We start from the raw sequence: 13,273 nt of genomic DNA on the forward strand, positions 1-13,273 counted from the left end.
TAGTGCAAAACGCTTACACAAGATCCACTTTCACAAATGAGATGATAAACTTAGAATTGCTGCAAAACAGATGCCAAAACCAAATGGTATTGTCTGATATGGGGATATCTTGAGGATGGGAACTGGCTGGAGCACAAACAAGACCCAAATATTCTGCTGCAGATAAAAGCGCCACTGCAGGTAGCGTGAAATCATAGCACCTACGAGAATATAAAATGCCGAAAGAAGGCAGGTGTGAGGCCAGCTTTGGTCTAGCACTAAGTGACAGTGTGATACAGCACCCTAAGTAACTCAGAAAAATGTTCCTTAATGTAAAACTGTGAAGATTCTGGATATCCCACCATCTACAGTACATAATATCACCAAAAGATTCACACAATCTGTTGAAATCCCTGTGCATAAGGAAGAAGGCCGATGGTCAATGCACAGAGTTCTGTGCTCAACTCTGTTCCTTTTTCTCTTGGTATCTGCAGTGGCTTTGGTTTCTAGCAGTATCTGAGCTCAGGACTGTCTTTCTCTCTAACCTATTGGTAACTAGCAAAGATACTTTCTCTAGATAGACAAAGCACTTCTTGTAAGTCGCTCTGGATAGGAGCGTCTGCTAAATGCTCTAAATGTAAATTTCAATACTGGATGCTTGTGATTTTCGGGCCCTCAGACAGCACTGCATTAAAAACAGGCATGATTCTGTACTGGAAATCACTGCATGGGCTCAGGAACACTTCCAGCAATCATTGTCTGTGAACACAGTTTGCCATGTAATCAACAAATGCAAGTTAAAGCTGTATCATACAAAGAAGAAGCCGTATGTAAACACAATATAGAAATGCTGCCATCTTCTCTGGGCCAGAGCTCATTTATAATAGACTGAGGCAAAAAGGAAAACTGTTCTGAGGTCAGATGAATCAAAATTTGAAATTCTTTTTGGAAACCACAGACACCCTGTCCTGTGGACTCAAGAGAAGACTGTACTAATAAAACAGACTGCCATAAAGATGGCAGTCAAATAATATTATTATTATTAATAATAATAATAATTTTATTTATATAGCACTTTTCATGCCAGTGGCAGCTCAAAGTGCTTTACAGACAGGTATCAGAAGAAGAAATCAGAAGAAAAAGATGATTAAGTTCCAAGATAAAGATAAATACCACGAGACATTCAGTTTTAATTCAATGCTAATTTAAAGAGTTCTTAAAAGTGAGCAATGAGCTTGACTGTCTAATAAAAGGTGGAATTGAGCTCCACAGTTTAGAAGCAGAATAACTGAAATTTTACAGAGGGTATCTGTAGAAGGCCACTATCTGCAGATCTTAGATTACGTGCCGGAACATAAACAGACAAATAATCTGTGATGTAAGCAGACTGTAGGTTGATTTGAGCTTTAAAGACTAGTAGCAGAACCTTGAAATCTATCCTGAATGATAAACACAGTCAGGTTCTCTTTCAAAACAGGAGTGATGTGATCTCTTTTTTGTTTTTGTTAGGATGCGCGTTGCTGTGTTCTGTACGTGTTTCTTGGAAAGTCCAGTAAGAAGAGCATTACAGTAGTCAAGTCTGCTTGTAACAAATGCATGAACAAGCTTCTCTGCGTTGCTCTGAGAGAGAAAAGGCCAAACTTGAATCTTGTTTGATATTAGATACATATTTAGTTGTTTGAAAACAACTTTTTCTAAGACTTTACTTAGAAAAGGTGGGTTTGAAATTAGTCTAAAATTATTTAGTATGGAAGGATCAATGCTACACTCTTTTAGCACAGGCTTCACCAAGGCAGTTTTAAAAACACTTGTTGACAGAGAACTATTTATTTATTAATTAATTAATTAATTAATTAATTAATGTTAAAACATCATTGTGCATACAATCAAAAACCATCTTATAGGCACAATAGGTAAGCATATCTGTATATCTGCTTGAAAAACTATTATGGTTAAGTCAAGACCAAACAGGTCCACCTGGAGGGAGGGGTTAGTGCATAGTGCAAAACGCTTACACAAGACCCACTTTCACAAATGAGATGAAAAACAGAATTGCTGCGAAAACGGATGGCAAAAATAAGCTCAGTATTGTCTGATCTGGGAGTGCATCTGTGCTATCTTGAGGATGGGAACCGGCTGGAGCACAAATAAGACTCAAAACTTCGGTTGCAGATAAGAGCGCCACTGCGGGTAGCGTGAAATCAGAGCACTGACGAGTATAAAATTCCGACAGAAGGCAGGTGTGAGGCCAGCTTAGGTCTAGCACTGGCAAGTGACGGTGCCACACAGCGCCTTAAGTAACACTTTGGAATTGTGCGATGGGGCCTGTCAGACCAATTCGGTCACACCTAAGATCTGATACCTTTAGCAGACACAAGCAGCATTAAAGGTCTCATCTTGGATGCCTTACGCATTTATCATATGCTGCCTCCAGTGCAAACAATGTTGAAGAATACTTTATCTGTCCCCAGTAAGCAAATATGTCATAACTGCAAAAGAAACGGCTAAAATGTGAATGAACTCAGAAATAAGTCACCAGTCCTGACGTAACGCAACACTGATGCTCCTTTTAAAAGATTTAAAATTACTGCTGCCCATAATGACCATTAAAATGCACATAACTCCCTTCTTTGAAAACAATACAATAGTAATGACACGGGCTGCAGGCTCTTAACACAGCAGAGGACCTGTTGGTATCTTACGCGCTCTCAGCTGGTGTTTAACACACAGGCTTTATTTGCGAGCCACCATCAATAGGCAGCACAGTGGAGGTGCAGATTGGATCTTCTTGCTTTGCTAATGAAGCCCCCGATAAAAAGTGCTCTATTCATTTCCTATAATGGATCCCCTGATAATGTGAAGCAATGTGTCACAGCTGGACACTGACAAGGGCCATAAAAGAATCCCCCCCCACCGCCCCCCACTATCACTCCCTGCTTCATTTACATTCCATCGTCATGCCTGCTGCTTGCCAATTAGCTACTGCGCACCAAGAAGGTGGAATTTTCCAAAACTAGCACAACGGCTCTGTAACAAGAACTTTGAAAATTGTATCTCACTGGGATTTAAATGGCCTTTTAAAATCTGCCAAGGGGTGCACTCAATAGGATATTTCACTATATCTATCAAATTTCATCTGCACATTTTTAAGGCATTATTTAAAAAATATTTAAATAAAAGCTGAAGTGTGCACTCTTCTTTGGAGCAACGTAAATAGTTTAGCACTGTTGTTGGCCACTCGTTTAGTATTTGTAACGGGATAGCTGAGTGCTCGTCACCAGAGAGCTAGAAATAATCTTTTCTTTCTTAAATTATGCCTATTACAAAAACTCCGGCTGTGCTTTTCCAACTGATAAAAACAGCCAATCAGAATCTTTCTCTCACTCTCCCATGACAGATTTGTGAAATGTTCCACTGTTTGAGTGTTTCTCGTGTTCTGACCATAAAGAATAGTTTAGAATAATGATAAACCACCCAGGAGCAAAAATCAGCCTTCAAGGAAAGAAAGAAATAATGATTTGACATTTATCGCAATATATATGGATATCAAACGATATGAATTTTGTTTATTGTGATAACATTTTTGGCCATATTGCCCAGCAAAAACGTATCTGGATCTAAACATTTTTATTTACAATGGGGTGTAATACAGGCAGCGCTTCAAAAACCCTATTCATTCTGACCCTACAGAAATCAAGATTAGACCTGAAGTTCCGAATATGGGTATAACGTGGCCTCACAATCTCCTGATGATGGGGCCAATGCTTAGATGGTTGCACCACTTGGGAACCAACCTTATTTTCATACATTTTCATGCCAACATAAAGTTACAACAACATGCACTGCTTTTTAAAATGGGAAGATCTCTCTTTAGCCTCAATCTTGAGAAGATAAGACAAATGTGATTGCGATGAACTGCTATTAATGATGCAAACTCGTGAATAATCATGATCAAAACCACCAACTCATATGATTAACCACTTTGTTTGATAGCTGTAGTACATGGATGACAAAGAGTAATTTTTTCCACTGTACATTGTATTTTAATATTTTTTTCCCATTCCTCTATTTAATTATTTTTTTTCCTAGCAACATGCGATTCATAAAACACGTGAGGTAAATCTGCATATAAAATGCACATGATGCACTGCTACTGCTGCCGTTTTCCTCCTCTCCCTGCTTTATGAGATAAGCTTCTGACATGACACAGAACTGCACCAGGGCTGATCCCCTTTCTTCTGAGGTCTTAGCCCATTTCTGTTTGAAGAGCTTATGGAATAACCAGGGAGAAAAATGGAGACAACAAAAAATGGGAATAACTTTACATAATCCTTTGGAAGTGAACGTGAGCATGAGCGTAAACACAAATGTAATGTTTAAATAAATAAAATTAGAAACAGTAAAGGTGCCTGAATGTCTACTGCTCTTATTTCCCAATTAGGAGGTGTATATATAGCACTCAAAAGGTACATCAACTTTATACCTACAGAGGTATAAAGTTGATGAGCCACACCATGAAGGTATGGGAAAGAGTTGTTGAAGCAAGGCTAAGGCGAGAGGTTCAGATCAGTGAGCAGCAGTTTGGTTTCATGCCCAGAACGAGTACCACAGATGCAATTTTTGCATTGAGAGTGTTGGTAGAGAAGTACAGAGAAGGTCAGAAGGAGCTACATTGTGTCTTTGTGGATCTAGAGAAGGCATATGATAGGGTGCCAAGAGAGGAACTGTGGTACTGTATGAGGAAGTCAGGTGTAGCTGAAAAGTATGTTAGGGTGGTGCAGGACATGTATGAGGATAGTGAGCCAGTGGTGAGGTGTGCAGTTGGAGTGACAAATGGTTTCAAGGTGAAGGTAGGGTTACATCAGGGATCAGCTTTGAGCCCCTTCTTGTTTGCAAAGGTGATGGAAAGGTTGACAGATGAGGTCAGGCAGGAGGCTCCATGGACCATGATGTTTGCAGATGACATTGTAATTTGTGGTGAGAGTAGAGTAGCAGGTGGAAGGGAATCTGGAGAGGTGGAGGTTTGCCCTGGAGAGGAGAGGAATGAAGGTCATTAGAGATAAGACGGAATACATGTGGGTGAATGAGAAGGAAGGCAGGTGGAAAGGTGAAGATGCAAGGAGTCGAGGTCGTAAAGGTGGATGACTTCAAATATCTTGGGTCAACCATCCAGAGCAATAGACAGTGCAAAAAAGAGGTGAAGAAGAGGGTGCAGGCAGGATGGAGTGGGTGGAGACGGGTGTCAGGGCTGATGTGTGAGAGAAGGATAGCAGCAAGAGTGAAAGGGAAGGTTTACAAGACAGTAGTGCGTCCTGCTATGATGTGTGGTTTGGAGACTGTGGCTCTGTCTAAAAGACAGGGGGCTGAGCTGGAGGTGGCAGAGATGAAGATGCTGAGATTTTCGTTGGGAGTGACGAGGCAAGATTAGAAATGAGCAGATCAGAGGGACAGTGAAGGTGGAGCAGTTTGGAGATAAAGCCAGAGAGGCCAGGTTGAGATGGTTTGGACATGTGTTGAAGAGGAATAGTGGATATATTGGTCAAAGAATGTTGGAGATGGAGCTGCCGGGTAGAAGGAGAAGAGGTAGACCTCAGAGAAGGCTTATGGATGTAGTGAAGGTGGACATGGAGATGGTTGGTGTAAAAGTAGATGAGGCAGTGGATAGGGCAAGATGGAGGCAGATGATCCGCTATGGCGACCCCTAAAGGGAGCAGCCGAAAGAAGATGATATATAGCACTCAAAACATCTAACACACACCTCTGATAACTTTTATACTTATTTATTTTATACTAATTTAATACTATTTCAGGCTTTGTTTAATCTCAAATTAGGGCTGTTGGACTACACTGTATATTAACCTTCATCAAAGATGATCATGTTGGTTAATAGGAGAAAAACAATGGTGTGTTTATTACAACCCCAATTCCAATAAAAACAGAATATGGTTATTTGCAAATGCTTTTCAACCTATATTCAATTGAATACACTACAAAGACAAGATATGTAATGTTCAAACAGATAAACTTTATTGTTTTTTATTCACTCATTTTGAATTTGATGCCTGCTACATGTTCCAAAGAAGTTGGGACGGGGGCAACAAAAGACTGGGAAAGTTGAGGAATGCTCAAAAAACACCTGTTTGGAACATTCCACAGGTGAACAGGTTAATTGGAAACAGTGTCATGATTGGGTATAAAGGGAGCCTCCCTGAAAGACTCAGTCGTTCACAAGCAAGAATGGTGCGAGGTTCACCACTTTGTGAACAACTGCGTGAGCAAATAGTCCAACAGTTTAAGAACAATGTTTCTCTACGTGCAATTACAAGGAATTTAGGGATTTCATCATCTACAGTCCATAATATCATCAAAAGATTCAGAGCATCTGGAGAAATCTCTGCAAGTAAGCAGCAAGGCAGAAAACCCACACTGAATGCCCGTGACCTTCGATCCCTCAGGCATTAAAAACTGACATCATTCTGTAAGGGATATTACCACATGGGCTCAGGAAACTCACTTCACTTCAGAAAACCACTGTCAGTGAACACAGTTCGTCGCTCCATCTACAAGTGCAAGTTAAAACTCTACCATGCAAAGCGAAAGCCACATATCAACAACACCCAGAAACACCACCGGCTTCTCTGGGCCTGAGCTCATCTGAGATGGACTGACATAAAGTGGAAAAGTGTCCTGTGGTCTGACGAGTCCACATTTCAAAGTGGTTTTGGAAATCATGGAATCCTCCGGGCCAAAGAGGAAAAGGACTGTCCGGATTGTTATCAGCACAAAGTTCAAAAGCCAGCATCTCTGATGGTGTGGGGGTGTGTTAGTGCCCATGGCATGGGTAACTTGCACATCTGTGAAGGTACCATTAATGCTGAAAGGTACATACAGGTACATACAACATATGCTGCCATCCAAGCAACGTCTTTTTCAGGGACGTCCTGCTTATTTCAGCAAGACAATGCCAAGAAACATTCTGCACGTGTTACAACAGCGTGGCTTCGTAGTAAAAGAGTGTGGGTACCAGACTGGCCTGCCTGCAGTCCAGACCTGCCTCCCATTGAAAATGTGTGGCACATTATAAAGCTCAAAATACGACAACAGAGACCAGTTTTTTAATATTTATGGTTTTGTCCTATTTTAATTGGCATACCTTTTTTAGTCATTAGGGTACCAGTTTAGCAGCTCGGGAAACTCACAGACCAATCTCACGCTGTAAAAATCACACATGACGCTACTCAGCCAATCAGATCTGTGCATTACGATGAGCACTAAAACTCGAGTAAGTGGCGCACACACAGAGGACGGACGAGGCGAGAGACAGCAGTCGGGGAAGTGAGCCAAATTTTTTTTTCATGGCTCTAAAAAGAGAAAACTGACAAGAAATGTTGTTGCAATGTGACTGAATTGTACTTTATTTGATTTAACATTCAGCTGCTGACTGTATAAGATCTTGATATTCCTACTAAGCTACTTCAGTAAACAGTATACGGCATTGAATCATAATGCAAGTTAGACATCATGGTGTTCAGGACCTTCGCTTGAGGAAATTTTTCTTTAACTGAACCTTACTGAACTCTAATTAAAGACCTCAGCTTTAGTCTGTGGGCGGAGTCTTATTTTAGCCACACCCCTGCATTTTAGAGCAGAAAGCGAGGCTGCATTCCAGCTACATGGTGAGCTGTTAGATCCCATTGTTCTGAAGTAAATTTGCCCCAAAGTCTAAAAATAAGTGTGTTACCTTAAGAATTTTTCACTGTCACAACATGTTTTCTGCAATTCCGTCTGGCTGTCACGATTATGGAATTTCAGCCTACCTGTTTCTGAGCTATGACAGATTAGTAGCTAATACTGGCTGTACTGTTGAAACAATACACAACACTGTTGTGCACAAATACTCAAACAAATGACTACAGAACCACAGAGTCAAGAAATGTTACTCTGCTAAAAGTACATGCTACAAATTTAAGAATTAGCTACATCACTAAAAATACACTAACTGTGCTCTTTCTAAATAAACACCAGAACCTTTTTTGTTTAAGAGCCCCATCCTATCTCAATCAATTCATTTACCTCAACTCAACACACCCAATTCACATTCTGCTCATTGTAGAAATCCAAAGACTTTGCAAATATTTGAGATCGTGGCAATTTTCCAAGCATCTCAATTATTAGCTGATTATGTAATAACTGTGACAGGTTGACTAAGAAACGTTATTTGTGTTTTAATGGAAAATTATGATTGTGTGTGTACATCAGGTCTAAGCTGTGTTTGCTAGTCATGTACCAGGTAGTATTTATGAGTTATGCTCGAAATTAGCTACAATTGTCTAAACAAAATTGAATGTACAGCCATTTGTTTTAATAAAATAAACAAAATTAAGATAAAGGATTTAATAGCTAAAGCCCAAGTTAGTTATTAAGTCTAAAATGTGTTTTCAACTCTGACTTTAAACCAATTTAGTAGAATGACTATCACTGAATATCACTGTAAAACAGCCACTCTTACTTAGCATAATATTATATTTTATTTCCAGACACTAAATTCTGAGTATCAACATGCATGGACTACTAGACAGCTGCTGGGAGCAGATGTGACTGAAGCCTCATTTTATTCTGAATAACAAGTTTATCACTAAACATGACTATCAAACTAGAACCCTGACAGGTCACAAGTAACGCTACATAATTTAAAAATGAGCTGATTTGACCTTTGTAGTCATGTTGACATGGCAAAATACAGACGATTATTCATTTTTTATAGCCTAATGTCTAATTTTCGTATGATTTACTGTAATTATATGTTATTCTAATATTTTAGTGTTTACACACATTGTTTTGAGAGGACAACTGAAGTGTAGATGTCAAATTCACTGAACGACCCCCCCCCCAAACACACACACAGATGAAGTAACCCATGCATGTAAAATCATGAACGGAAGTGGTATTTGGTAAGTGGTATTATTTCCGTCATTTATTTCCTGGCTCCAGTGTGGCACACGTTCGACTCGTCTTGCATGTTCACAGCAGTCGCTGAGCAACAAAACAAAACAGTCCTCATCCCGTGCAGCAATGATCAGTGGTACATTGAACTGAACTTGATGAGCCAATGCTTTAGCACCACAGAGTAGACAAAGTGAGGCATTAGGCTATAATAAATGACTAATTTGCCCTGTCAACATGACTACAAAGGTCAAATCAGCTCACTTTTAAATTATGTAGCCTTATCACAACTCATCTAGTCCCACATGTCCAGTGTTTCTGACACCAACCAAATTTGTTACTAATTTTTCATCTTTTTTATAATATAGTTTCACATATTGGTGTGAAAAATACCATTAGTCCAGTCCAGTCACTGCATGGATTCGTGAAATCTTACCAGCAGCACACCTGATTTAATTTAATAACGGAGTGATCAGCTGAAGAAGGTACCGGATGGTAACTGTGGAGCTGCTGCATCGTTTACTGCTTTTTCATTTATTCATGGAAATGGAGATGTTCCTATGCAGTTCAATAAACTACATATTTACAAATACTTCTAAATAAAATACGATATATGGACAAATTCTTTAATTAATCTGTCATTTTAAACATTTAAAACAAGCTCTGCTTCAACGGCTTCGTTTTCCACCACTTTCATTGTGCTGCTTTTTTTTTTCTCTTTGGCGTCATTCGTGCACAGAGAACTGTGGGTAACTGAAGGCCTGGAAGGAAACATCTAATGCGTCCTTTAAATCACCCAGAACATAGGCTGCATTTCTAGGCCGTATATAAAGGGTCCTTCACTTTGGAACGGCCTGCTATGACGTAGCAGCTGAGAAATGCAGTCCACCGCGGCTGTAGCCTAAGCTTTGGAACGCAGCTTCTCTATCCTCACTCATGACATTAGAGCTGCTGTAAAATGTAAGCTACAAACATAATATACAATTTTTCTAAGCTATACACAATTTTTTGTTAGTGTCGTTATGTTAGTGTTCCCACATTTTTGACCACGTGAGTGGAATACGTCCTTTCATCTCCATCATCTGTACTTTCCATCTTTCAGAAAGGTGACATAAAAATGAGGAGTGCAAATGTAAAATTCATTGTCAATGACGGTGTCAATTAGCTGCTGTAGCCGTAGTTTTGTTTATTTAGATTTAATATTATGTTAGTTAGTTTTTTTTATTGGCAAAAACATTGGAAACACTTTTCACAGCCCTTCTGGCTGTGAGGCGACAGCGATACCCACCGTGCCACCAGCCAGATATATATCATGGTTCTGTTGCTCTGCACACGAAAAATAATAATCCAGCCTTTTAAAATCCACGTTGTAAAAACTTAAACTGTAATGTTTAAGCAAAAACAAATGGCAAAAAGTATACAAAAAGTTACAGTAACACTTGTAAATGACAACGCACACCTGGCTTTGAAGCAACTGGGTATAGCACAATAACTGCTCTTTGGCCCGCAAACTTTTAAAACCAGAAACAAGGTTTGGGTCAGTTGAGTGGTACTCACTATGAACTGCTCAATGTCGCGCTCAATGCCCACATTGGGCAGGTCAGGCATCATGTGGGCCACCACCTTAAAGCCAGCGTCTTTAGCCAGATGAAAAGACTCACAGACGGCTCGGACCGTGTGTCCTCTGTTGCAATAAACAGGAAGAAACAAGAAATAGAGGAAAATGACTTTAGCATCAAGTAACTTTAATGGCTCAGATCTGAGTTCACTGACTACCAGTATCTAGAAACTCCGTAAGTCAATTGATATGTAGTAAGCTTCCACTGAAAATTAATTTCAAATCTCTGTAATAAAACAAAGAAAAACAAGCCACAGGTCAGTAAACTTCTAGCCCTGACCTGTTGGTGTCACGAGCCACATCTTCATAGACGCTCTGCACACCGATCTCTAGTCTGGTGCAACCGTATGCCAGCATGTCACTGAGGTGCCGCTTCAGGCAGTAGTCCGGCCGTGTCTCGATGGTGATCCCCACACATTTGGTGTTACTGCGCTCAGAGTATCTGCAGAAAGGCGGGACATTCATCACAATTTGCGTTTCTGCTATAAAACATATTACAAAGGGCACAGAAAACAATCACAACCGATTAAATTAAATTTAACTCATTACACGGCAGGGATGTGATTATACTGGAGAGAATGGAGGAGCAGAAACAGCGGAAGAGATGAAACGTAAAACACACTGAACAAAAAAACTGCAGTGACACTTTATTTTCAGTGTTTCCTTTTAGATTAAATAAACACTCAACGGACTCTCAGTAACCTGTCAAAAACATATGAGGGTTAGGATTAGGGTTAGGATTAGGGTTTGGACTGAGGTTAAGGTTAGGGTTAGGGCCAGGGTGAGGATTTGGCTTTAGGTTGAGGTCAAAGTTAAGATTAGGGTTAGGGCCAGGGTTAGATTTTACGTAATGGAAGTAACATTAACAATACATCTATTTAATGTAAGTATCGTATCAACAGAACATCTACAAGAGATTTCCTTCAACGTATTCGATGCTTCACTACTGCTGCTTCACTGATATGTTGTTGATGTGTTACTGATAATCTATTAAGAGTTTATTAATTGTCTACAAACCACCACTCCAAATAAAGTGTTACCAGCATACCAGTACAGAGTGGTAAGAAGAGTACAGTGGAACCAGTGATGCTATCAGTAGCTTAGCAGGCTAATAACTTCGCTCAGTGCACCAGAACAATTTAGATTGTGTATTTTTGTCACTTCAGTCCCAGGCACTCAACTTCAGCTCTGATGTGAGTCTTTGAGCCTTCTTGCACTAACGAGGACAGTAGAGCAAGAGCATCTAAGCTAAAGGCTTCACCTGCAAACGAATAGACTTGCTTCCTCAGATACAAGCCTTTATCTTTGGTGCTGGATTTAAGCCATGACATACTGTACTTGAGATTTGTGATTTTAAAGTGTACGTCAGCTTTTGGATGCAGATTTATCAATGCGCAAATATAAAAACTGAGTTACGGGAGTACTTTTGAGGTCTTGGTGCATTCAGTTCCATTTTCAGATGGGCAAATTTGCATTTTGTCCACATTTTATACTTTTCATTTCATCAGATTAACTTGCACAAGTTTGTGTTTCAGTTTGCTAACTTCCTTGCACCAATTAAGTCTGTGTCTGCTACAGCAAATGCTCAACCCTCAGCAACTTTTTTTTTTGTTACTCAGGCCTGGTTAAGACAGCCCTCAAAGTCCCAGGTAGGGGTGAATTTTGGGCTTTAATTTCACACTCGTGCAGATCTCTAGTGTGGATGCCTGTAACAAACATTGTCTCATACAGGTTGAGCAAATGTCTTATACACTACTCCGTCCAACCGCCTACAAAGCAAATCCACATGCACAGCTAAACAACTATGCTGTCCTTAAATAGTAGCCTGTAAAATATTTTAAAATGACTGTTCTCAATTTCAAGTGTTGGGTAAAATGCATCCAGTAGCTCCACTCGCTGGGAACAATCCCACATCATTAATTTTAAAGAAATCACACAAATGCACAGATCAGGCATAACATTCTGACCACCTCCTTGTTTCTATGCTCATTGTCCATTTTATCAGCTCCACTTACTGTATAGGTGCACTTTGTAGTTCTACAGTTACAGACTGTAGTCCATCTGTTTCTCTGATACTTTGTTAGCCCCCTTTTACTGTTCTTCAGTAGTCAGGACCCCCATGGACCCTCACAGAGCAGGCACTATTTGGGTGGTGGATCATTCTCACTACTGCAGTAGCACTGACATGATGGTGGTGTGTTATTGTGTGTTGTGTTGGTATGAGTGGATCAGAGACAATAGACCTATACAAAACTTGCACAAATGTATTCCTGCAGTTCTTTATTTTGTTTACTTATTTCCTAATTTCTTATCCCACACTGCCCAACAATGAACAGAATTTTTTGTCCTTTTTTGCTGTTTGTTTAAAGGAGATATTATAATAATGCTTTAAAATCAGGATCAACAGAAACATGCATACTGGACATGTCGAATGCTGCCATTATTGTTTAAATACTGCTCAATAAACATTTTTTTTTTGGTTTAATTACACAGATCTCTTGCATCACATCCAATCACACTGAAACTGTATATTTGAATCATTATTTATCCCTTATTATCATGCAATTTCTTATAACTTTATTGCACCTCATTTATGCCCAAACTGTGCAGCCCTATTCTACTGTTTGTACTTCAAGACAAAAAAAAAAAAAAAAAAATGTACCGCAACCATAATACAAGCAGTCACAATTGTGGAAAAGCCATTTCTGAACTTTCTATCCCATTGAGAAAGCA

At 39.7% G+C, this 13,273-nt stretch overlaps 1 protein-coding gene across 2 annotated transcripts in view; it reads right to left on the bottom strand.

Annotated features, from left to right (window-relative positions):
* elp3 (elongator acetyltransferase complex subunit 3) overlaps positions 1 to 13,273 on the bottom strand; it is a 43,219-nt gene that overhangs the window by 7,415 nt on the left and 22,531 nt on the right. For both annotated transcript variants that reach the window (XM_017718458.2, XM_017718456.2), the window contains exons 8-9: positions 10,821 to 10,982; positions 10,480 to 10,606 (exon numbers count right to left, since the gene is read on the bottom strand). In XM_017718458.2, the coding sequence (XP_017573947.1) occupies positions 10,480 to 10,606; positions 10,821 to 10,982 (289 nt within the window). The remainder of the gene's footprint in view (positions 1 to 10,479; positions 10,607 to 10,820; positions 10,983 to 13,273) is intronic.

Source organism: Pygocentrus nattereri, chromosome 4 (assembly GCF_015220715.1).
Source record: "Pygocentrus nattereri isolate fPygNat1 chromosome 4, fPygNat1.pri, whole genome shotgun sequence".
Classification (NCBI taxonomy): Eukaryota; Metazoa; Chordata; class Actinopteri; order Characiformes; family Serrasalmidae; genus Pygocentrus; species Pygocentrus nattereri.